This window comes from Oryza glaberrima, chromosome 4 (genome assembly GCF_000147395.1).
Source record: "Oryza glaberrima chromosome 4, OglaRS2, whole genome shotgun sequence".
Lineage (NCBI taxonomy): Eukaryota > Viridiplantae > Streptophyta > Magnoliopsida > Poales > Poaceae > Oryza > Oryza glaberrima.
This window is the reverse complement of record NC_068329.1, coordinates 25555560-25579550: the sequence shown is the minus strand read 5'-3', so window position 1 is coordinate 25579550 and position 23991 is coordinate 25555560. Positions and strand designations below refer to the sequence as shown.

The 23991-nt window shown below is 43.0% G+C and overlaps 2 protein-coding genes across 2 annotated transcripts; one reads left to right on the top strand and one right to left on the bottom strand.

Annotated features, from left to right (window-relative positions):
- The first annotated feature begins 1148 nt into the window (after positions 1-1148).
- LOC127770916 (uncharacterized) lies at positions 1149-1760 on the top strand. The gene has a single exon (XM_052296687.1). The coding sequence runs from the start codon at positions 1149-1151 to the stop codon at positions 1758-1760; it is 612 nt and encodes a 203-aa protein (XP_052152647.1).
- Positions 1761-3531: 1771 nt separating this feature from the next.
- Positions 3532-7000, bottom strand: LOC127772142 (uncharacterized). Its single transcript, XM_052298131.1, has 5 exons — positions 6954-7000; positions 6827-6845; positions 4313-4451; positions 3945-4152; positions 3532-3840 (listed from the first exon to the last, which is right to left on the bottom strand). The coding sequence occupies exons 1-5, from the start codon at positions 6967-6969 to the stop codon at positions 3761-3763; spliced, it is 462 nt and encodes a 153-aa protein (XP_052154091.1). The 5' UTR covers positions 6970-7000; the 3' UTR covers positions 3532-3760.
- Positions 7001-23991: the final 16991 nt, after the last annotated feature.

The following is a 23991-nucleotide window of genomic DNA, read 5'->3' as shown; positions in this document are numbered from 1 at the left end:
ACCAAAAAAAACCAAATTCCTCGAAACAATTTCCGTTCAAAAAAAATTTTCCTCGAAACAATCAGCAGGTCACTTGTCGTTTGCGAAAGTCATTGTAATATTGTTAAAGCTTTTGTTATACTCCCTCCGATTTATATTATAAGTCATTTGACTATTTTCTAATCAAACTTTATTAAATTTAATCAAATTTATAGAACAATTTAGCAACATATAAAATGTTAAATTAATTTCATTAAATATAACATTGAATATATTTTAATAATATATTTGTTTTATGTCAAAAATACTATTATACTTTTTATAAACTTATATTTGTTTTATGTCATTAAATACTATTATTTCATTAAATTTATATTTGTTTTATGTCTCGTGCGAGTTTTTTTAACGACTTGCACGAGACGGTGCGAAGTTCTATTGATAGAGCAGGAAAAAATTACAAGATTATAACCCTGGAGAGTTGTAACCAGGAAAAAGAAAAAAAATACCACCACCCACACACCGACATCGCCAACACACAAGCCCAGGAAAAGGCTAGCACCGGACCAGCCGCCGCTAAGCGTGACCGGCCGCCACTAGACCAATAAAGGGACACAGCCGAGATCGCTCCTTAGGGGATGCCAAAACGACGTCTTCAAGAAGAAAAGTGACGGAAAAACCGCCACCGCCGTCCGTCAGGACTCAAAGGAGCCAAGACTGGGCTTTCGCCCGGCAATCACCCTTGAGGGGTGAGACCCACGGCTGACACACCGATGCTCCACCACCACACAAGCTCTGCCGACATGTGAGACCCCTATATCGGCGTCCCCCGCCGGCCAGCTTTCGTGCGCCGAAGACCGTGCCACACCCACCGGCAGCTCCTCCTCACACCTAGGTCGCCTCGTCCACCGCCGACCGCGCCTCTCGCGCCAAGCCGGCCTCCTCCACCGGACGCGCCTCTCGCGCTAATCCGGCCTCCCTCCATCGGCTGCGGCTCTCGCGCCAAGCCAGCCTCCAACTCCGCCGCCCGCGCCTCTCGCGTCGAGCCGGCCTCCACTGCCATCGACTGCGTCTCTCTGCGCCAAGCCGGTCTCCGACCCTTCTACCAAACGATGCCGCGCTGGCCAAATGCAGCCGTCTCCCACGCCCTCGGCTAGCCGTCAAGGGCCGCCATGCCTCCGGTGACCGCTGTCGCGGCCACCAGCCAGCGCCTCCGCGAGCCGCCGCCACTGCCAGCGGCCTTTTCGTTGTCGCCCTCCGCCATGCTGCCGCCAATTCCTTCGCCGGCGTTGTTGGCCGACGCCGTCGCTGCCAATTGCCGCGACCACCTCGCCGCCGTCGCCAACTGCCGTCGCCAGCCATCGCAAGTCGCCCGCCGTCGCCGACCACCACAGCCGGCCACCCTCCAGATCCAGCCGAGAGGCGCCGCCACCACCAAGCACTGCGACGTCGCCGCGCAGGGACCAATGATGCCGCCTTCGCGCCCTCGACTGACGCCATCCCCGCCGCCATCGCCATCCCCGCGTGCCTTGAACCACCATGACGCCGTCACCACCACCACCAGAACCATAGACGCCCAACTCAACCCCGCCACCATCCGCCAGCTCGCCGGCAATATCGCTGCCGTGGCGGCCTCGCCGTCACCAGCCAGCCACGACCGTCATGTCGCGCTGCCGGCCACAACCGCCCGCCGGCCAGCCACGGTTGTCGCGCCACTGCGCCTGCTGCGGCCGCCCGCGCCCCCGGCTGTAGCGCTTGCCACCAACGCCGCGTCTCCCCGCTGACGCCACACTCCCGCACCACCGCCGACCAGCCACGACCGTCGCGCCACCAGCGTCGCCGCATCCGCCGTGCTCTCGCACCATGGCTCAGATCCGGCAGCGGAGACACCGGATCCAGCCGCCACTCGCCTCGTGGCCGATGCTGGGCGCCGGATCCGGTGGTGGCGGCGCCGGATCCGCCGCCCCTCGCCTCGCCGCCGCCGCGGCCTTCCCGAAGCTCCGCGCCGCCCCTTCGCGCCGAGGCGGCCGCACGGTTTCCGGCGACGCGCTCCGGCGGCGGCGAGGCCGGGGAGAGGAGGGGTGTGGCGGCGGCCGGGGGCTAGGGTTCGCCCCCAGTCACCCGCGCGAGGACGACAGGGAGCCTTTTTGCTGGGTCAGCAACAAAAACCTCATTTCCTCAGCAGTAATATGAAACAGAGTGAGTACAGAATAGCTATGCCTGCCATTTTCATATGACCAAAGCCTATATTCTGAGCAATAACTACAATTATTTGTGATGTGAGGAGATAACTTTTTACTTTTGTTATGGTAACAAGTTTAGCTTTGTTATTTTTCATATATGAACAAAGCCTATATTCTCAACAATAATCACAATTCTAAAACTACAATTTGTACGTGAGGAGGGGGTAAATTACCGTCTCCTTCACACATAAAAGAAGAGAAAATCCATGAAATACCATTGACAAGCACCATAATCTCAGAAATGCCATTGACAAAGATAACTTCCTAAAAATGCCATTGCACAAGCCTCTTTCTCCCAAAAATGCCATCACACCGTAATTGCCGTTAACTCCTCTCCGTTAAGTTGTATGAAAAGACAATCTTACCCTTAGGCATCCATTTGCTCACACATCATTCGGTAATGTTTGCTCACACAAAATTATTTTGCATTCATGCATATTTCTGTCCACATCTAAATTCACAGACATCTAAATTCACCCCCTGAGCTCAATTGTGAATCATGGGTACCTAAAATTTCTAAGTAAAGCACACAGAAATAACAAGGACAACAAGAAACAACAAGCACACAGAAATTTCCCTCATCACTGGCGCCTACGGCCCCCGCGCCGCAACCTGCGACCACCGCACTGCCGTGAACCGCATCGACACGCCCTGTCGCGCTGCCGCCGCGGGCCTCCTCGCCGCTCCCTGCCGCGGGCCTCTTCGCCGCTCCCTGTCACGCCGGCGTCGCGGGCCTCCTCGCTGCTCCCTGCTGCGTCGGCGTCGCGGGCCTCCTCGCTGCGCCGTGGGCCTCCTCGCCCCGCCGCCGCCTTGGGCCTCACTTGCACGACGCCCCCGTGGGCCGCCGGCATAGCGGTGGCACCGCCGTGGACCACCGCCGAGCCGCCACCCTAGGACTCCTCTCCGCGACGCCGCCCTAGGCCTCCCCTGCGCACCGCCCCCGTGGGCCGCCGGCATAGCGGCGGCGCCGCCGTGGACCACCGCCGAGCCGCCGCCAGGCCTCCTCGCTGGATCGGGATCGATAGGTAGGGTTAGGGTTCTTTTTCCCTTGAATTTTTCCTGTGACAGTGAAAATAGGGAGTATATATTGCATTGAGGGCAAAATAGACATTATCAAAAAAAATAACAGATGTAACGGTGTGGAGTTGACGGTGATAGCATTTTTGGGAGAAAGAGGCTTGTGCAATAGCATATTTGGGAAGTTGTCTTTGTCGATGGCATTTCTGGAATTAGAATATTTGTCAATAGCATTTCATGGATTTTCTCATAAAAGAACTATAGCACAAGATCGTGATTGCATTATGCGGAAAATGTTCAGTGCATTCTGTCACATACGGCTGCGCATAGCATGATTAAATGCCCAAAAATGCATTGGGCACCTCACAGAGGATAATTTGTTGAGTTCCTTATTACATGCATGGTAGAATGCAAATTAAGAAACACAGGAAATCTAGTTGAGATAGATTAATTTGATGACTAGCTGCGTCGAGCTGAATGAGGCCGTTTATGCCTGTTGCATGCACGTTGTCCGGCGGGCCGGTTCACTCGTCATAACCTATGAAGCCACCATCCATCGGGTGCCACAGACCCGTGCAGAATCTGCAGTTGTTCACGGTACTATCTGCAAATATGCACGAGGGAAAAAAGATTAACTAAGTGTGTACAAACGTATGTGTAGGCAAGACGGATGATGGGGGGAGTACGGGCGAGCAGCGAGCTAATTACCATCCTTTGAAGTGAGTATGGTGCAACTGGTTACTTCCTGTGGGTGACCTCTGCCGACGACCTCGGCGAAGAAAAATTTCTTCGTAGGGTATGACGGCGCCTTCGCCTTAAAGCTGACATGGAAACAGAGCCGATCGTCGTTCGGGTCCACCCACTTGCACTCGAACACATTACTGTCCACCAGAGACACCTCCTTTAACTTAACTCCCTATATATGAATGGAGTACATAATAGTTGTAAGTATAACATGATTAAGTACTGGGTTCTAATAAAGTGCATTAATATTCAACTTTAGAAGTCCATGTATAATCTATCGCATAAGACATAGTTTAGCTATTGCCGCTGGTACCATGCAAAAGCGAATATACCTCATTATCCTCGTAGTATTGAATCGCGAGTCCGGCGCAAGTACTGGTCTGACTCTTGTCTTTGTTCTGCTCATACTCAGTTTTCGTCTCAGGTTCCTTGTAGCTCGCCCCATATCGAGACACCAAGTCATTGATATAGCTATATGTGCAGGGAAGTCCACATGTGAAAGAAAAAAGTTAAATCGCGAGAATTTTTTTATATAAAAAAGATCAATTGCATATATGACACTAGGTTTTGTGATTATTCTTGCAACTATATCTAATTGCTTAAATGTCATCAGTGGCGGAGGCAGGAATTTAAACCTATAGGGTCAATTAGTAGTGGTTAGTATTTAAGTGGGATCATTTCTCTAAATTCTTTTGGATTTATACATAAAAATTGAGGTTTATAGGACGTTTTTCAAAAAGCCGTGGGGTCAGCCGACCCCACAGAAATGGCCTAAATCCGCCACTGAATGCCATTAGATTTTTTTTCTATATTTGTAAGAATGGCAATCTATCGTTAAATTGCCTTAACACCGTCCCCTAAAAAGAATTTGACTTTCTTATTAGAGCAAGGTGCGCCAAGGGATTTTTTTTTAAAAAAAAAACCAAGGGAAAAAATAGCACCGCTCTTTACTGTCTGCCTCCCGGCGGCTTGCGTAGCTCGCGGGTCGCTGGCTGTAGCAAATCTAGCAGGACAACGCAGCTGGCCCTAGCCGCGAGACAACGAAGCCCACTGATTCCGGCGCCTCAAATCCAACCCGGCGGCGCCTGTGATCGGATTTGCCGCCACGGTGCGAGGAGGTTGAGCGGGTTGCGGCGGCGGCAGCGCGAGCCGCGAGGAGGTCGACGGACAGTGGAGGCTGTGGCGCGAGGACTTGTAGTGGATGGCTGCGGTGACACGAGAATATTGAGCACGGCGGCGGCAGCGAGAGGACAACGAGCGGATGGTTGCGGCGGCACGAGGAGATCTAGCAGGCGGCACGCGCGTCGCGGGAGATGAAGGAGGCCGTCGCGCGCGTCGAGGAGCTCCGCCAGATATGCTACGCACGACGAGCACCTCCGTCTTGGCCTCTCTCCGGCTCTCCGCACGAGCTCGACGAGGCCGCGATTGAAGAGGAGAGTTCGGCCTCCATCCTGGCCCTGACGGCGCCGTCGTCCGCCCTGATCCGGCCGTGCGCGGATTGGAATTTGAACGCTGCCTTCAGTCCAGTCGCCGTGAGCGAGAGAGATATGGCCTAGGAAGGGTATTTTGGACCGGAAAAGCTAATGCGCCGCCGCCGGGCGGCGCGCGTTTTGGCCCAGAGGCCTAGCGCCGGCGCGCGCGCGTCATCTGACCTTTTTTTTTCTTTTTTTACCCATTTTTTCGTTTTTTCACACTTTTTTCTGATTATTTTTTTAATCTTTTAGCATGTTTTGAGTTTGAAAGTTTTTAAATTTTGAGTTAAAAATTTTCAAATCTGAACTTGAAAGTTTTTGAATCTCGATTCAAAAGTTTTCAAATCTCGATTTGAAAATTTTCAATTTTTTTTCAAATCTTGATTTGAAAGTTTTCGAATGTTGAGTTGAAAGTTTTCAAATCTCAAATTGAAAATTTTCAAATTTTTCAAATCTGGACTTGAAAGTTTTCGAATCTCAATTCTCGAGTTGAAAGTTTCGATTCTAAGTTGAAAGTTTTCAAATCTAAGTAGAAAGTTTTCAAATCTGAGTTGAAAGTTTTTAAAATTTGACTTTAAAATTTAAAACTTAAATCGAAAGTTTTTAAATCTAACTTAAAAGTTTTTTAATCTGTTAGTAAAAAAATCTCCCAAAAAAATCTCTGGAATCTTTCCTAATTACTATCATTAGTGTTAAGTATATATTAACTAATATAGGTAGTTAAGACTAAAGAGAAGGGGAGTGCTCGCCAGCTGCTTTCTTGGCGCGCACGCGCGTGCTAGCCACTCCCATTTTGGACACCCCTACGTGTTTGACAAACTTCGGCAAAAATGTTTGGGAATTTATATGGGAATTAATGGTGAAATTTGCATAATAATTTATTTTTTAAAAGTTCTAGTCCCTTGTGCAATAGAAATACAGTGGGTATTAGTTGGTTGGTTAGAGAGATACCATTATATTTTAAGCGAAAATAAATGGTCGATTTGCCTAGACAAATTTCCTCCCAACTTCCATCCAATCTCAACTGTTAAAAAAGGAGGGAGTTTCCCTCTATGCTCTAACCTTATTTGAAATAAAATGACATGTTCCTTTCTTAAAGAAATTTAATGTCCTGTAAATAAACGAAGCAGTTAATAATAGTCTTATCTAATTATTCTTCTATAAACTACCCGTGCTTCCTAAAAGCTCCGTCAACAACTAATGAATTGCTTTGTGATAGTGGCATTATAGAAAACTTCATGCAAAACCAATGGCACGGAAGCAATTAAAGGAAATGATGGCAGATCGACAATTTGAACATAAGCTATCGGTATATCTACGATTGTTCCTTAAAAGAAAATCTAGAATTAATTGTTGCTAATCATGCATAAATACCTGTTGTCATCCCCATTGCCTGCACAAGACACAAAAAGGTAAAGAAAATTACTAGTGAATATCAGACCTTTACTCAAACAAGCTGACTTACATGCACATACATGCATATGGAAGTGAGAAAACCAACCGGATTGCCCTGCCATCGATGGAGATTGGTGGCTTGGTTTCCGGGAAGAGCGGCGGATGCAGTATGCACACCTGTGTGGTTGGCATATCAACAATATATATATGCAACTGGATTTGTCCTGCCATGACGATGTCACTGGAACTGAATTGCAGTACTCCAGTCCTCACTCATTTTTAAGGACAACGGGTGGCTCCAATCTCCACATAGTCAAACCTGTTGCATTTACAGTACATGGGTAGCCTGGGCCGTCCACCGCCAAAATCACTTTTCTCTCCTCATTTCTCCAGTACTAGCTAAAGGTTCACCCGTTGCAACGGATATTTGAAGAGATAAAAGCAAAAACTCACGTTCCTAGCTCGGCTAGTAATTGATAGTGTAGTTCGAAGACTCCAACTGATTTTCACAAATAAAGAGACGATTGTCAAGCAAAACAGTAAACACATTCTAATCAAGCTCTTCAAAATGCGTAGTGGACACTGATAATTATAATATCACTTAAGATTAGTAATATCGATAGTAAACCTATAATAATACACCTAATAAGGATGCAACACAGCATCAAAGTATGCACGCTAGGAAAAACAGTAAACACATTATACTGCCAGTATATACTGGCAGTATATGTAAGAGCATGTTAGGAATTTGGCCGAAAATTAGGAAGGGTTTTCTAGTAATTTTATGGTTCAGAGTTAATCCAATCCAATTAATTAGTACTCGTTCGCCTGTGCTGTTGGTTCTCATACGTTCGCCTGCGCGATTCCATGGCAACGGCGCCAGCGTGATTCGACAGCGAACAGGCGCGCAGCGGCGATTCCCGTTCAGCACTTCAGCTGCTACCGCGTCCCTTACATCCTGCCTGTGTTCACGAGAGACTGCGAGTAGTACATAGTAGATAGTTAGCTTTGTTGTCAGTGTTAAAGTGTTAATGTTTGATCTCTACCTGATGGTCACGTACTACTGGCACTGACTTGTGTCATCAAGCTGTGTGACGACTAGTCCATGCTTAAGCATGTGCTGATTATGTACTAATCTATTGCTGCATGTACCTTTGCCATCTTCAGATTAAATTGTTCAGAATCAAATGGCAGAGAACGATAGTACTTTGGTCTGGCCATGTGGCCTAATTAGGCCGCGGAGTGCTGGAGAACGACTGGCTAGCTGCCTTTGCGTAAGTGCGAGCCATTGCGGCGGCACGACGCTGGCGGGGCATGTGATTGCGCGGGCGTACCAGTAGCCTAACGAGCGATACGACTACGACGGCGATGCGGAGAATCCGGTGCGAGCACAAGCCACGAGAGGCAGATCGATCCATAGATCGCCGGGCGCTAGGCAAGCCATAAGGCAGGAGACTGCTAATCTACTACTGTATTTGTCTATTGCAATATCTCTAGTGTTCATGGTGGCTGGCGGCAACGGCGCGGCGTGGCACGCGCCGGCGACGGCGGTCGCCCGTCGTGAAGACGAAGGAATCTTGGAAGGGGAACGAACAGGGACTTTTTTTTGGCTGAGCTACAGCAGAGGAAACGTTAGAACAAAGAAAGATAATTTTACCCTTTCAAATTTTATAATGCAATCTAATTAAGTGAAAGATCAAATCAATCTATACAGTTAAATTGATTATACTATCAGTATATACTACCAATATATTGTATCGTAAAAGTACTAAAAAAAAAGCTTCATTTTAGCATACACCAGTGAAATGCACATGCACACATATCTATCTAGTTATTTCTCATGAACTTGCACTATAGTATGCACAAACAGTGTATATGATATGATGGCTCCACATATCAGTCGGTGATGATGGAGACAAACTCACCACCACCACCACTAATATCATTTAAAATAGTATAGATATAGATACCCATTTTCCTCTGCCATTACCACCATGCTATATACAGTGTCCTGGGACCATCGACTAGGACTGTAAACTGCAAATATAGCCAAAGTTCCTTTAGGGTTCTAATAATTCTAATAGGATCCCCACACCTCCGTTAACCTATATAGTTCCATACTTCATATGTTATATTTTTCCACTTTCGACCATAAATTGATTTGGTAGATTCGATATTCATAATATTAAATTGATTCACTGTTATCGGAATGCAAGTCTAAGAATTTAAGGCTATGATGCAAAATACAAATTGAGGACTTGTAAGAAACAACATAATAGTTTAGCAGTTGCGCTTTACCTAAGTTAGAAGATTTTTTTTCTTTTTCAAGAAATAGTTAGAAAAATAATTATGTCATGATATAGATATTTCTTTTTATTAAGCGAGAAAATGGAATCTTTAATTCCTGTAGCGCACGTTCCTTCATATATTCATCATGAGCCATTGCTCTTTAGTGTCTCCATCAAGCACTCATCGAAACCGAAGAAATTAAACCTATTCTAGACAAATCATTAAAGTAGTACTACATGGATTTTATATTATATTATAAGTCGTTTGGACCATTTTCTAAATCATTTTTCTTTCGACCAACTTTATAGAAAAATATAGAAAAAGTTTTAATACGTTTAATGTTAGATATAATAAAACTAATTTGGTGTTTTAAGTATTGTTATATTTTTCTATAAACATGATCAAACTTTCAAGAAGTTTGATTTAAAAAAGTCAAAACGATTTATAATATGAAACGAAAGGAGTAAGAGTGAAACTATTGTTTTAAAGAAAATATGCATGGATTGAAATATGAAAAATCACACCCCCCCAACCCCTCTCGACAATTATTAGGGGTCTTGTTCTGTCGCACACCCTTGTTAATGGCCCTCTAGTCGGCCATCCTAGGCCCATCTCCACTAGCCCCTAGACATCGGTTCCTCTGATTAGAGTGCGCAACCTAGAGCAACCAAAGCCATAACTTTAGGTCTAAGCCTATACAACCCAAAAGACTAGTTTAATGGATGAATAATACCTTTTAACTCATGCTACTCTATTATCAATTAACAATATGGGACTAAACCCAACATCTCACCCTCTTCTATCTCGAGTCGATGAGTTTCCTAGCCAGCAAGGTCAGATGGTTGAGCTTGGCGGATCCGGCTACCACCAAGCCGTTCTGGCTGTGGCTACCCCAAGTGAACTTCCGATCCAAATCTGGCCACTGCCAAAGTTCTCCTCGGTGGTGGCCATTCTCCTCAAGCAAGACGCCCACATGGCAATCGATGTATTTTGTCCATCTCGCTCGGGAACTTGAGCTAGCACACTCTTTCGCCTATCTTTGTTGAACCACTGTTTTTCGTCGGTGAGGATCCTCTATCATAATATCACTACCATCACAGTCACTGGTACATGGACCCACTCTCCTATTACCCTACACGTCAATATCGATAATGGTAGTGCCATCATGGTAAAGGATATGAATCCCATTATATGTTGCTCCCTCCTTTGAAAAGTCTAAGACCTATTTCTTTTTGCACCAAGACCAAGAAGCAATTAATTCATTCACTATGTGATAAAACCAATGAACATGCAACCAATAAGTAATAGAATGACTTCTTGGGAATTTAATTTAGCACATGGTGACTACAAATAGGACTTAGACTTCTGGAAAAACCAAAGAATGTAATAGGTCTTAGACTTTTGGAAGGAGGAAGTATTTAGCAAAAACTAACGACCTCATCTTTTCGTTTATGCTTATGCTTATCAGCCAAAATCTGAATTTTCAACCTTAAAGCTAGTTTTGAGAGTTTTTTCATCAAAGTTTATTTTTCAGTCTTTTCTTTTAGATATCTAAGAACACATATATAAAAGTTTTATTCACAAATTACTTTTCGTTTGCAAATATGTCGTCCAAATGATGAGTCGTAAGTTTTAGCAAAAAAGACTAGCGCCCCCTACTAAATGATATGGGGTTGGGAGTAAGAGGATAGTTCCGGGGTAGAATTGAGAAAATTTTGAATGGGAGGCGATTGATGTGACAAAAGTTACTTTAAAGTGATAAGCTTTTTAGGACAAAGTTTAAATCCTAAAACGACAACTATTTTGGGAAGGAGGGAGTAATATCTAAGCCTAGCTAGAGCTTAGGCATTCCAAGAGAATAGCTATTTAGCTCTCCAAGCTAAAATTTGACAAAGGCAGAAAACATCCTCCAATGGACTTGCTATTTGGCTTGCCAAGCCATCTAGTTGGTCAAAACTACCCCTCAGCTTGTTAAAGATGGGTTCCACCATGTGCTTTCTTCTTTCATGGGTAGCAATGGCCACATGGCCTCGGCCTCTCCTTTTGCTCATGGCCTCCCGTCATTCTCGTCGTTGTTGCATCCTTCCCTCGATGCAAGTTGCATCGATCAGCTCCTCCAATGAGCACCCGCCTCTCTTCCCAATCCATTGGCCATGAGGACAATCTATCTTCGAGAGACAATAGGTGCCAGAGAGTCGGATCTAGTGCCGTCTTTTCCACCAAAGACCTGATCTCAGCGAGGCCAGCGAGGAGCCTTGGTTCACAAAGCTCTACCATGCATCCCCATCAAGCTCCATCTGGCATCCCGTGCCGAGCTCCGGCTCCACTGCTGTCAACCCGATCTCGTTGAGGCCAATGAGGAGCGGATCGGCGTCTGCACCAAGCATCGACCTCTCCGTACTCCTCAGCCAAGATCCCAACCTCGCCACCGCCATCGGCCGTAAGCGAGAACACCTCGAGGATGCCTAGTGAAGAAGCGCTCCAAGCCTTAGCTGTGTCGCCTTCGCTTCCCTAACCATCGCTACTTCACACCCTTGTCATCGTCGTCTCTCGCCCTTCTGTGCCGCCTCATCCTCGTCGTCGTCGTGATGTCACCTCCCACCCTCCAACGCCCACCACCATATCTACTCTCCAGCATCATCAAACCTGAGCGTGCCATCGAAAGGGAAAGGGATGGGTGGGTGACTTGGGAAGAGAAAGATGAGGGAGGAAGGAAGAAGTAAAGAGAGACTGGATGTGGAACCCACAGTTAGATTAGAGAGCATAATAAAGAGACTATTGAAGTAAAAGATAAATTTTGGCCTTGTTTAGATCCCAAAAAATATTGGCAAAAAACATCACATGAAATGTTTGGACACATGCATGGAGCACTAAATGTGGGAAAAAAGTAATTGCACAGTTTGTATGTAAATTGTGAGATGAATCTTTTGAGCCTAATTATACCATGATTTAACAATGTGATGCTACAGTAAACATTTGCTAATGACGGATTAATTAGGCTTAATAAATTCGTCTCGCAGTTTACAGGCAGAATCTGTAATTAGTTTTATTATTAGTCTATGTTTAATACTTTAAATATGTGTACGTATACATCAAGAACTTTACACCCAAAGAACCAAACACACCCTTAACTCTTTAATTTTTTAAAACTGGTCAAATAAATATTTGGGATGCTATTGAAGATGCTTACGACCATGTGCTAAGGCCATGACGTTGTAAATGTCCTAAAAAAGAACGGTACACAAAAGGATCCTGATTGACTGGACTTGAGTTTGAACTGGGAGACGCAGAGCCAAGGGCAAAGCGGCAGAGGGAAAGCAGAATTCCAGTCCATCATCAGGCGATCTTTGATGGTAGGGCAGGTAGTTGGCAGATTATTTTAATTGATGTTGCCAGGTACCTTGATTTTCCGTTACATTTCGTTAATAGGGAAAATTACCTCTGTAAAATAAGGGCGTATGTTTATATTGTAGCTAAAATAAACCTTATAAAATAATAATAAAATTTTTAACTTAAGATAAATTTATTATGAAATGTATTCAATTATTAATTTAATGAAACTAATTTGGTACTATAAATCTTATTATATTTGTGTATAAACTTAATCAAATTTAAAGTAGTTTGACTTTTACCAAAGTCAAACATCTTGTAACCTAAAATGGAGGGAGTACTTTCTCTACTTGCAATGTAATTATCCTTCCCCTTTCTCTACTTTCACTATACTACGGATTTGTTTACTATCACAAATACTAATACAATAATTTCTAAAATAAAGTTATTTTGAGATAAATAAGAGGTGGTAAAAATAATTTAATTTTAGGATAGATGGAGTAATTGGTTCCTTGTATTATTTGACCAATAGTCCAACTACCGGTTGTCACTTGTCAGTTAGGACTTCACATGTCCATGTGGTCTTTCGTAGCACTGCAAGAAGCCAGTCGGCCCACTGGCTCAGGTGTCAGGATCCGATCGGAATCGGTCACATCGGCGCGCTGTGTGCTCGCGGCGAGACGGCGAGAGGATCATCCTCAATGGCTCCCTGCCACCCTGCACGTTTCGCCGTCAGGTTGCAGCCTTTTCAAATTGCAGCCGTATTTCGTATGTTTAGAGGCCCGAGTTTAGTTTCAAAATTTTTCTTTAAACTTTTAACTTTTCTATCACATTAAAACTTACCTACACACATAAACTTCTAACTTTTCCGTCACATCGTTTCAATTTTAACCAAACTTACAATTTTGGCGTGAACTAAACACATCCCTAGAGGTGAAAAGTTTTCCCGTGTCACATAAGATACACGGACACACATTTAAAGTATTAAACATAGACTAATAAAGATTGACCATCAACCAAAACGAATCAAATCGTCGTCGTCAGCCAAAGTGCCGCACTTTTGTAGTCAAAACTCAAAAGAGGTTAAGGGTCTATTTGGGGGAGCTTAAGATTCTGAGAAGCAGATGCTAAAAAGCTAGCTGGTGAGAATCTGGAGAAGCTGGAAAACCCAGTTTTTGGCTTCTAGTTCATTTTCCAGATTCTACAACTACAGATTCTCAGAATCTGGGTAAAAAGCTGGACAGTTTGGGGAAGCTTCTGGCAACTGGAGATTCTAGGAGGAGCTACAGCTGCTAAAAACTCCCCCAAACAGGCCCTAAGAGAAGGAGTACTCCCTCCGTCAAGCAAAAAACTCAACTTCTAGAATTTAAATTTTGTCCCACAAAAAACCAACTTCTACCATCCTACATACTCTCAACACATAAAACAATAAGTTTTATCTCTTAAATACCATTTACCTATCTATCACCATTACTACTTTTTTTAATAATAAGATGCATTTTTGCCATCTTTACTCCTCACTAAATTTGCATTAAGATGTTAGGAATACTCTTTTTTTTAGACAGAGGGAGTACATACTTGCCACCGATCTATTGTGAGTGGTCGTACATGCCATTATGAGGCTAATTTATTGAAATGTAATAATCATGTACTACTCCTAAAATACAACAATCTACAACTAAATTAGGCACGTTGTTTTTCAGATTTATAATATTATAATGTGTCTAATTTATTTCTACATTACTATATTTTGAGACACATCCTATGCAATTATGTTGTTTTTGGTAAATTCTAGCTCAGTTTTGTGCTATGTGATTTTGAAGGCTTTAATATCTAAATTACTAGTAGTCTTTTCACGGTCCTCAAGAGGGTGTGGTGCCATTTCCTAGCCATCCATTACAGGTGATCCAACGATCAGGATGTCTTGGTACCGAGCGGTACCGCTTCTCCTTGAGAGCATGTACCAAATGACTTTTGGTAGTGTAAGGGTAGAGTTGTACTTTCGCATACCAAATCGCTCCCTAATTGTCCATCCGCTACAATCGCCGCCGCAAATTGAGCGAAGCAGTCACTAGCGCAAATCGAGATGTGGCCGTGACCTTGGTTCTGGTGGTGACTTCTTGGGGAGGTACGGAAACCGGGAGTCGGGATTGGCTAGTACTTCCTGATCTCCTCCTTGCCCCTCCTCCATTGCGCTAGAAATAAAGGAGTGGGCGGCAGTGGTAGCGAGCGATGGCGGAGATCTCTCGGGTGGCGGAGGTGTCGACTTTGGCGCCGGTGCTCCACCAACTCGATTTCAACCGCTCAACTGCTTTATGCGACCAAACCTCCCGACTGACAGCTGCTACTCTAATCCCTTTTGTTCCTCTGTAAAATTTTTAGATCTGGGACGTGTGGCAATTTGTGTCTTTTCACTAGAACATACAGAATCTGTTGTAGCAATGAAGAATCGGCCATTTGTTTCTGCAATGAACTAGAATTGATGACCATTTCTAACACATGTGGATGCTGCTTTTGCTTTGGATTTCAGTCGATCTGAATGTTCTTTGTCCTGTGTGGATTTTGTATTTTCTGTTTGGATATTTATAGAACTGAAAATTTTGTACTTTAAAATGGACGGCAAAATTCAGTGTTAGAAAATTTTCCTGCTACAGAAACTCTTCAACCTTTAGCGATCCACAATCTCATCCTTATTCTCCCGAGATGACAAGATAGGTATTTTCGCCATTGCCAGCAGCCAGCGAAGGTCCGCTCTAGTCGACGCCCGTGGTGAAGTCCAACGACGGTATCGTCACCAACTCACCATCCCCCTTGGCAGCAGCTACGTAGTCTCAGCTTCCGTAGCTTGTTCCTATATATCCCAAACCCTTCGTGGTTCGCCTGCACAGCAGCAACTTCGAAGAATGTTTCCAGACAGCTCCTTTGGCGGGCGGCACAGGAGCACGGCCTCACGAGGCATACGGCGCCGGAGCATGCAGCATGGGCGCACGGCAGCGCACCGCAGAGAGAAAGATTACACATTTCGGGGCTATTCAGATATATGACATTTTCATGTATACTATTTTTTAAAATAAATTTTAGAAAACTGCACTTTTATTGACTAAACTATCACTTTGCTGCAACCTTTACGCCACATTTCAGAAAACTGCAAAATTAGCGTTAGAAATTATCACATAGCTGCAATTTCGTTGAGATACCCCGTTACTGACATTCTGGGCCCACATGTCATACATATATATGCTTGAGAGAGGGAGGAAAAGAGGGCCACGTCAGCATGCCACATCATGTTTTTACTGTAGCGATGCCACATCAGTGCGCGCTTGGGCGGGAAAAATACGCGGTCCGGCTGCACCACTTTGGCTCGGTCAGGGGCACCTCAACCCCATTGGCCTGTGCCCCTAACCGAGCCAAAGTGGTGCAGCTAGACCACGTATTTTTTCTACCCAAGCGTGCACTGATGTGGCATCGCTACAGTAAAAAACCATGAGGTGGCATGCTGGCGTGGCCCTCCGTTCCTCCCCCTCTCAATCATATATGTATGACATGTGGACCCGAAATGTCAGTAACGGGGTATCTCGACGGAATTGTAGCTATGTGATAATTTCCAACGCTAATGTTGCAGTTTTCTGAAATGTGGTGCAAGGGTTGCAGCAAAGTGATAGTTTAGTCAATAAAAGTGCAGTTTTCTAAAATTTACTCTCTTTTTTAAAGTAAAGTTGTCAAAAAGTGGCTATATTTAATTTGTTGTCAAATTTTGGTAAATACATAAGAAATTCTGCTAAAATTTTAGTAATTTTTGGTAAGGTTTATTTTGGCTACAATCTAAACAGCCCCTCCAATCCTACCCCCTTTGAATTGCAGAGTTGAAAAAATGGAGGAATATAAAAAACATATAATTCTGACAGGAATTGAAGTGTAAAACAGATGATTACAAAACACAGGAAAAACACAGGAATGGTCGTTAGATTGGAGCGCAGGAAAAATGCAGGAATCGGATGAGAGAGATAGACTCAAAGGAAATTTTCTAAGAGGTTTGAGCTCGTGCTAAATTTCCTCCAAAACCTATATGCAATGTGTCATTCCAGAGGAATTGGAAAGCTTCAATCCTTTGAATCAAAGGGCCAAATAAAAAAATTTCCTATAGAATTTGAATCCTATGAAATTCCTACATAAATTCTTTGATTCAAAGAGGCCCTAAAATGGTTGGTTAGATATGAATGGTAGGTATCTCTGGTACCTGTTCCTAGTGTTACCTCCTCAAGAATGGTAAGACTCCTCAAATTACTAAATTAAAGAAATCTTTTCTTCAGAAAAATCATTACTTTCAAATAAACAGATCCCTCATAAACTTAACATTTTTGTGTTGGACCAAATTGCTAGACTGTCATCAGCATGTTAGCAAAGGCCTTGTTAACTATACATGCCTAAACAAAAACAAGAAATGTCGACCTTGAAGAAAATTAATGATTCTCTGATCTCATGAACAAAAATAAAACATGCATGCATACAAAAGAAACGGTAAGTGTCAATCTTACATGTAATGAACACCCTGCACATCTGGTAATTTTAGTAACTTCAAAATTCAGTTGGATGATTGCTGTACTAAGAGAATCTTAGACAGCGGAAAAATATAGTAAGTCATACTCTCTCCGTCCCAAAATATAAGTATTTTTAGCATAGTGATAAGTCAAACATTTTCAACTTTGACTACGAACAGAAAAAATAAAAAGTTTAGTCATGTAAAATTGATGTTACTAGACTTATTATTAAACAAACTATCATAACTAGTAATTGCCCGTGCTAACGCTACGGTGATAGTACAATGGTGATAACAAAAAAATCCCAGCGGATGTTTTTATTGTTCTATTTTCTTTTGAAGAGCCAAACGACATATTAATTTGTATTCAAGAAATTAAGAAATTAACATATAAGCCCAAAAATAGTATAATATAAACACATTATTTAATCTGTAATATTCCTTCTAATTTATCTTGTTCATATGGCCCAGATACTGTTAGTAGGAGTAACACTGTTATTCTTTTTGCTCATCAGCAAATCCATATTTCTCTGTCCCTTATGGAGACATAGGCCAGCTTCAACAATCAACCCATTGTTTGTGCCAGCGCCTTTGTTGTTGCACCAAAAAGGACATGATATCTCGGGTGCTTACATCATGTGGTTTTATTGTGCCCTAAAGGAAATACAAAGGTTCTGTAATCAGTCAAAAGAGAAGAGAAAATACATAGAACCCTTAGGAGGGGCTTCTATTATTGCTAGAGAAAATATTAATTAGAGATAAAATTATGTCCTTGCTAAGGGGTCAAAGTTATATCATCTATATAAGAATGGGATTGTAGCTATTATCAATTAAGCAATGAATATGAAGTAGTCTAGTGTCTCCCTCCTTATAATGTTCTTCTCCCTAGTTTAAATCCACATCCCTTCTCTAGTAGCCGACACCGTCTGGCTATCTTTCAGGCGATAGTTATCTCGTCATGGCCTTGGGTCATGATAAGTCTTGTGGTAAGATTTTTTTAAGTTAGTTATAATATAGTCAGAGGCTTTAGAGAATCAATCAAGAAGTTAGTGATTCAGGAGAGAAACATTTCATAAGAATGATATTGAGGCAATTGCAGGCTTGAGTAAACAAAATATAATAATTGGTTAATAGTTATCAGCTTTTCCAAGTACAGGAAAATTTTCATATCATAAAGCATCTCAGAGACATACATGTTTTTTTTATTGGAGCAAAAAATGGTTGAGCAAATCGCCAGGTAACATGCAAAATAAATCGTTTGATTCAGGAACCGCACAATAAATTTTTATGGTACTGTTACATTCCTATTCAGAAAATAAGATGACAATAAATAAAATTGGTTAATTAACTTATCTTTTCAGTATGTCTACTGATGATGGTAAGGCACAACAGATTTATGGTTACCTAAAGTAAGCTTACGAGGTATGCACCAGTATTTCTGGAATATTATCATACTTTATTTGCACACTTCAGTAAAAAAAAAGAGAAAAAAATACCAGTTTAGAAGATGTCAACCAAATAGTAAAATATAACATGCCAACAGAAGCTGTCAATATAGATTAATTCCCACAAGTATATGGCACACTACATAATCGAACTGTATTATATGCTATGGCAGTCAATACTTTCCTCGTAGCCTAAAAAACAAACATGTATCAAAAGAATACATTAATACCATATGAGGAACAATATAGAGCTTTAACATCTTTAAGAGGCCCCATCACAAAGGTCAAACCATCGAGAATCCCAACCCATTTCTAGCCAGGATGTAGTTGATGTCATCACATCGTTCTTTATCATTTGGTTGGAATAGATGACTGCTTGTATTGAAGTGTGAACCTGTTTCCCCGGATTCCTTGCAAGCTGCGGACGTGACCCAAACAAGGAGTTTAGGACCAGAACTGTGAACTTATAATTGCCAAAGAAGACGTGAAACGAGAGCTGTAGAATTAAAATTAATAATCCACAGTACAAAGTGAATGCCACATAAGAAACAAAACTGCAAAAAGGTCTTACCATGCAAACATTTTGTTTCCCAAAATCTATGATGTAATTTGTAAGCAGTACAAATAGTGAAAAAAAAATTCCAGTGCTAAAATTACAGTCAGAAGAGATAATTCACTATTATAAGCACAACAGCGAACATAAGTGAACGCTTAACAGTGAACCATCCCTTATAAGTGATTGAAAAAAAATAGTCCAATGCTAGCTTTCAGAAATAAGCTATGTTCATTTTGACCAGAACAATGACAATAATCAATATAAGATCATAAATGACAAAATTGTAAAATGCTTTTAGATGGAAGTATGCAATCCGTCGTCCTCCTCCCAAGTGCTTGTTCACTGCTTTCAGTTTCCATACACTGAAACATCTCTTATAAATGATGACGGAAAAATTAGTCCAATGCTAGCTTTCACAAATAAGCTATGCTCATTCTGACAAGAACAATGTTAATAATCAAATAAGAAAAAATGACGAAAATGTAAAATGCTCTTACATGAAGGAATGCAGTCCATCTTTCCAGAGTTTGTTCACTGCTTTCAGTTTCCATACAATGAAAATTGGTTGCCTGTTGGCCTAGGCCATAGAGCTCCTGGCAGTGACACTCAATTGTTCAATACGTACTATGCTAGCGCTGCGTCGTGATCTTCGGTTCAGTAAGAGGTCACCTGCAGGTAGCAAGCCATGGAAGTGATCCGAATGAGGCCTGAACAAGGTAGCTTGCAGATTCAGTTTTGTTTGTAAATCAGAGGAAAAATAATCAAATCCTGCAGGTAACTAGCCATGGCATTTTGATTAGTATGGCAAGTAGAAAATGTGATCAAATAATCAAATCAATAATGTTGAAACTTCAGGCCCAAAGCCTAACCAAACCACTCTTTATATGTTAGCTTCATTATCCAACAGTTCCAATAGTAAGATCCAAAGCCAACAACATACATAAATATTGGACGATATCTGCTCATAGACTATGGAAGCTCCTTTATGGACTATGGAAACCATTTTGCTAATGTAGTTTGACCCCAACAACGCAGTACTTAAAGGTAAGAAATTGCAAAGCCACTTACTGTTACAGGGTAAGTATTTTCTGCTCAAACAGTCAACTTTGAACTACCCTGTAAAACAAATAAAAGACATAACCAGGGAAAGAAGATATTCACTCAGGGAGTAGAGTCGTATAGATCAAAATTGGATGAAGAGTTGTCACACTGTTGTCATATTGTCAGGTGAAAGCCTAATTCTGGTGATGGAGTACCGATCACGCAGGAGGTCACTAAAGGCACAAATAAAAAAAGAAAGGGGATATGTTTATCTAAAAATCCATATATAGAGGGGTGGAAAAAAAGCTTGGGCTCATGAGCTCAGCTCGGGCTTGGCTCGAGTTCGCTTAGCTCGGCTCGGCTTGAATGCCAAACGAGCCAAGCCCAACCTTCCTTTTTAGCTCGGTTCTGAAACGAGCCGAGCCCGAGCTGGCTTGTGAGCCGCTTGATTTGGCTCGTGAGCCTAGGCCACAATGTATTTATATGGATGATTTTATTTTCTAGTGGAGTTATTATGTTAGAATAAATGGGCTAGGCCCGATTTTTCTATTAAATCTCAAGGGCCCATAATAAATGTTAAGGATAATAATACCACCCTGGGAATTAAAAGAGAAGTATCTCAACTTAAAAAGGGAGTTATTGGAGGCTCCCTGTTGACCGGTTGAGGTGGGGACCGGAAAGCCACATGCGCGCGCACGCCGAGCCGGCCGGGCGGGGCGTAGGCGTGGCATGCGTTGCGAGTGCGACTCTCTCTATCCTTTTGCAACGGATCGGAATCCAACCCCACGTGATTGCCTCTGTAGCCTCCGGAACCACACCTTCGCGTGATTGACTCTGTAACGGGCAGGCGATTGCCTCTGTAGCCTCTGGAACCACACCTTCGCCTGATTGCCTCTGTAGCCTCCGGAACTACACCTTCGCCTGAGATCTGCACCGGGTAGTCGGGTGATAAGGTTTTTGGGAAGTGCTTCCGCACGACTGCTCCTCGTCCTCTGTTCGTCTTCGACCATTCGTCTGCATCACCCATGTCTGCCGCGCCTGGAGATGGCGCGCCGGGAGCGGGAGCCGGAGCTGGTGCACCGATCGACAACACCAACGGAGGCAGTTCTGCCTCACAATCCAGCGGAGGGACTTTCACAGGGTATAACCCTCTACTGTTATTTCGGTTTTTGATATTTCTGTTAGTCGCAATGCTATTGCGTTCTATGTATGATGATGATGCTTATTCTATCTTAAGCATGCTCCTGTTTATGTTGGATTTTATCACTAGATCACCCGCATTGTTCATGCCATGATTACTGTCTTAATATTTTGGATTAAAATATGCTAATATATAACTATATTTCCAACAACCCAAAAACCTGATAGGTCATTTCGGTAGTTTAGGTCATTTTTGGTAGTTGGCTTTGCTGCTGCACTGAAACTACATGCTTTTGATGGTTCTAATTATAAGAGGTGGAAAGCACGTGCAATACTGTAGTTGATAGCGATGCAATGTTTCTATGTTTCACGGGGTAAACGAAGTGAACCACCTCTCTTCCTCAGGAAGAGGTTAAGTTCGAGGCTTCGGATTGCCTGTTCCGTGGATCATTGATCAGTGTACTCGCTGACAATATAGTGGACGTGTATATGCACATGCCTTCAGGGAAGGACATGTGGGATGCACTTGAGGCCAAGTTCGGAGTTTCCAACGCCGGCAGTGAGTTGTATGTCATGGAGCAGTTCTATGACTACAAGATGGTAGATGACCGTTCTGTAGTGGAACAAGTTCATGAGATTCAGATGCTGGCTAAGGAACTTGAGAACAACAACTATGAGTTGCCGGACAAGTTTGTGGCGGGTGGCATTATTGCCAAATTGCCACCTTCTTGGTCGGACTTTGCCACTTCTCTAAAGCACAAGAGACAAGAGTTTAGTGTTTCTGATCTCATTGGCTCTTTGGGTGTTGAAGAGAAGGCGAGGGCAAAGGACAACTGGGGCAAAAAGGTTGAGGGAGGTTCTAGTGCCAATATGGTACAGAAGAACCCTCATGCATCCCACAACAACAAGAAAGTCAAACCTGATGTCAAACCCAAGGCTACAACCAATTTTAAGAAGAAAGGCAAGTGAAGGGCAAAGGGAGACTGCTTTGTGTGTGGCAAGTCTGGGCATTGGGCCAAGGACTGGCCTGAGAGCAAAGACAGGAAGTCTGCCAACATCGGGATACAGTAAAATTTTACCTACAGTTCTCTCTGTTTTTCATTCACCTGATTGGTGGGTTGATACTGGTGCTAATATTCATGTATGTGCTGATATTTCCCTGTTTTCTTCTTATCAGGTCGGGAGAGGTTTCTCCTTGTTGATGGGAAACGGGTCAGTTGCGGCTGTTCATGGTGTTGGTACAGTCGATATGAAGTTTACTTTAGGAAAGACCGTGGAGCTGAAGAACGTGCAGCATGTCCCTTCAATAAAGAAGAATCTAGTTAGCGGCTCTCTACTATGTAGAGAAGGTTTTAGACTTGTGTTTGAATCCAATAAATGTGTTGTATCTAAATATGGAACTTTTATTGGAAAAGGTTATGACAGCGGAGGCATGTTCCGCTTTTCTTTGGATGACATGTGTAATAATAATAATGTTGTGAACCATATTAGCGAGAATGATGAGTCCAATGTGTGGCATTCGCGACTCTGTCATGTGAATTTCAGTTGTATGACGCGCTTGGCTAACATGAGTTTAATTCCAAAATTCACTTTGGTCAAAGGTTCCAAGTGCCATACTTATGTTCAATCGAAACAACCTCGCAAGCCTCACAAGGCATCTGAGGCGAGGGATTTGGCACCTCTAGAACTTGTTCATTCCGATTTGTGCGAAATGAACGGCGTGTTGACTAAAGGGGGAAAGAAACATTTCATGACATTGATAGATGATTGCACTAGATTTTGTTATGTGTATCTATTGAAAACAAAGGATGAAGCATTGCATTACTTTAAGACCTATAAAGCTGAGGTAGAAAACCAACTTGAAAGGAAAATCAAACGGTTGAGGTCTGACAGGGGTGGAGAGTATTTTTCCAATGAGTTTACATCCTTTTGCGAAGAGTTTGGAATTATTCATGAGGACGCCTCCCTATTCACCCCAATCAAATGGGGTAGCCGAAAGAAAGAACCGTACTCTAACTGAGATGGTAAATGCCATGTTAGACACTGCGGAACTTTCTAAGGAATAGTGGGGTGAGGCAGTTTTGACTGCGTGTCATGTCCTGAATAAAATTCCAATGAAGCATAAGGAAGTAACACTATTCGAGGAATGGGAAAGGAAGAAATTAAATCTCTCATACCTACGAACATGGGGCTGTTTGGCCAAGGTAAATGTACCTATAGCCAAAAAGCGTAAACTTGAACCGAATACTGTTGATTGTGTGTTCCTTGGTTATGCTATTCACAGCGTGGGTTATAGATTCTTAATAGTAAACTCTGGAGTACCTGACATGCGTGTTGGTACAATTATTGAGTCCAGAGATGCTAAATTCTTTGAGAATGAATTTCCCATGAAAAATACACCTAGCACTTCTAGTCAAGAAATTGTCATACCCCATGAGCACTTTGCACCGATAGAACACAATGATCAAACGCCTGAGGGAAATCCTGAGGAGGATAACATTATAGATACTCGTAAGAGTAAGAGATAAAGGGTTGCAAAATACTTTGGAGATGACTACATTGTATACTTCGTGGATGACACTCCAAGAACCACAGAAGAAGCATATTTGTCGCGCCCGGAAAAATACCTTTTCCAGAACGCTAGTGTATTAATCCCCGTCCCAGGAAAAGCCGGGGTACACCACACAAACATGATATAAAAGACACATCTTTATTATATCGATAATATTTACATTATTACAAAGGCACTCCAGGCCTGACAAACAAAAATAAACAGCAGCGGACTAGCGGGTCTACGGCTCCATCT

Coding starts and splice junctions, on each gene's coding strand:
- LOC127770916 (XM_052296687.1), top strand. CDS start 1,149: ATGCCTCCGGTGACCGCTGTCGCGGCCACCAGCCAGCGCCTCCGCGAG.
- LOC127772142 (XM_052298131.1), bottom strand. Junction 4,153..4,312: donor AATACTACGAGGATAATGAG/GTATATTCGCTT, acceptor ATTCATATATAG/GGAGTTAAGTTAAAGGAGGT. Junction 3,841..3,944: donor CATACTCACTTCAAAGGATG/GTAATTAGCTCG, acceptor GCATATTTGCAG/ATAGTACCGTGAACAACTGC.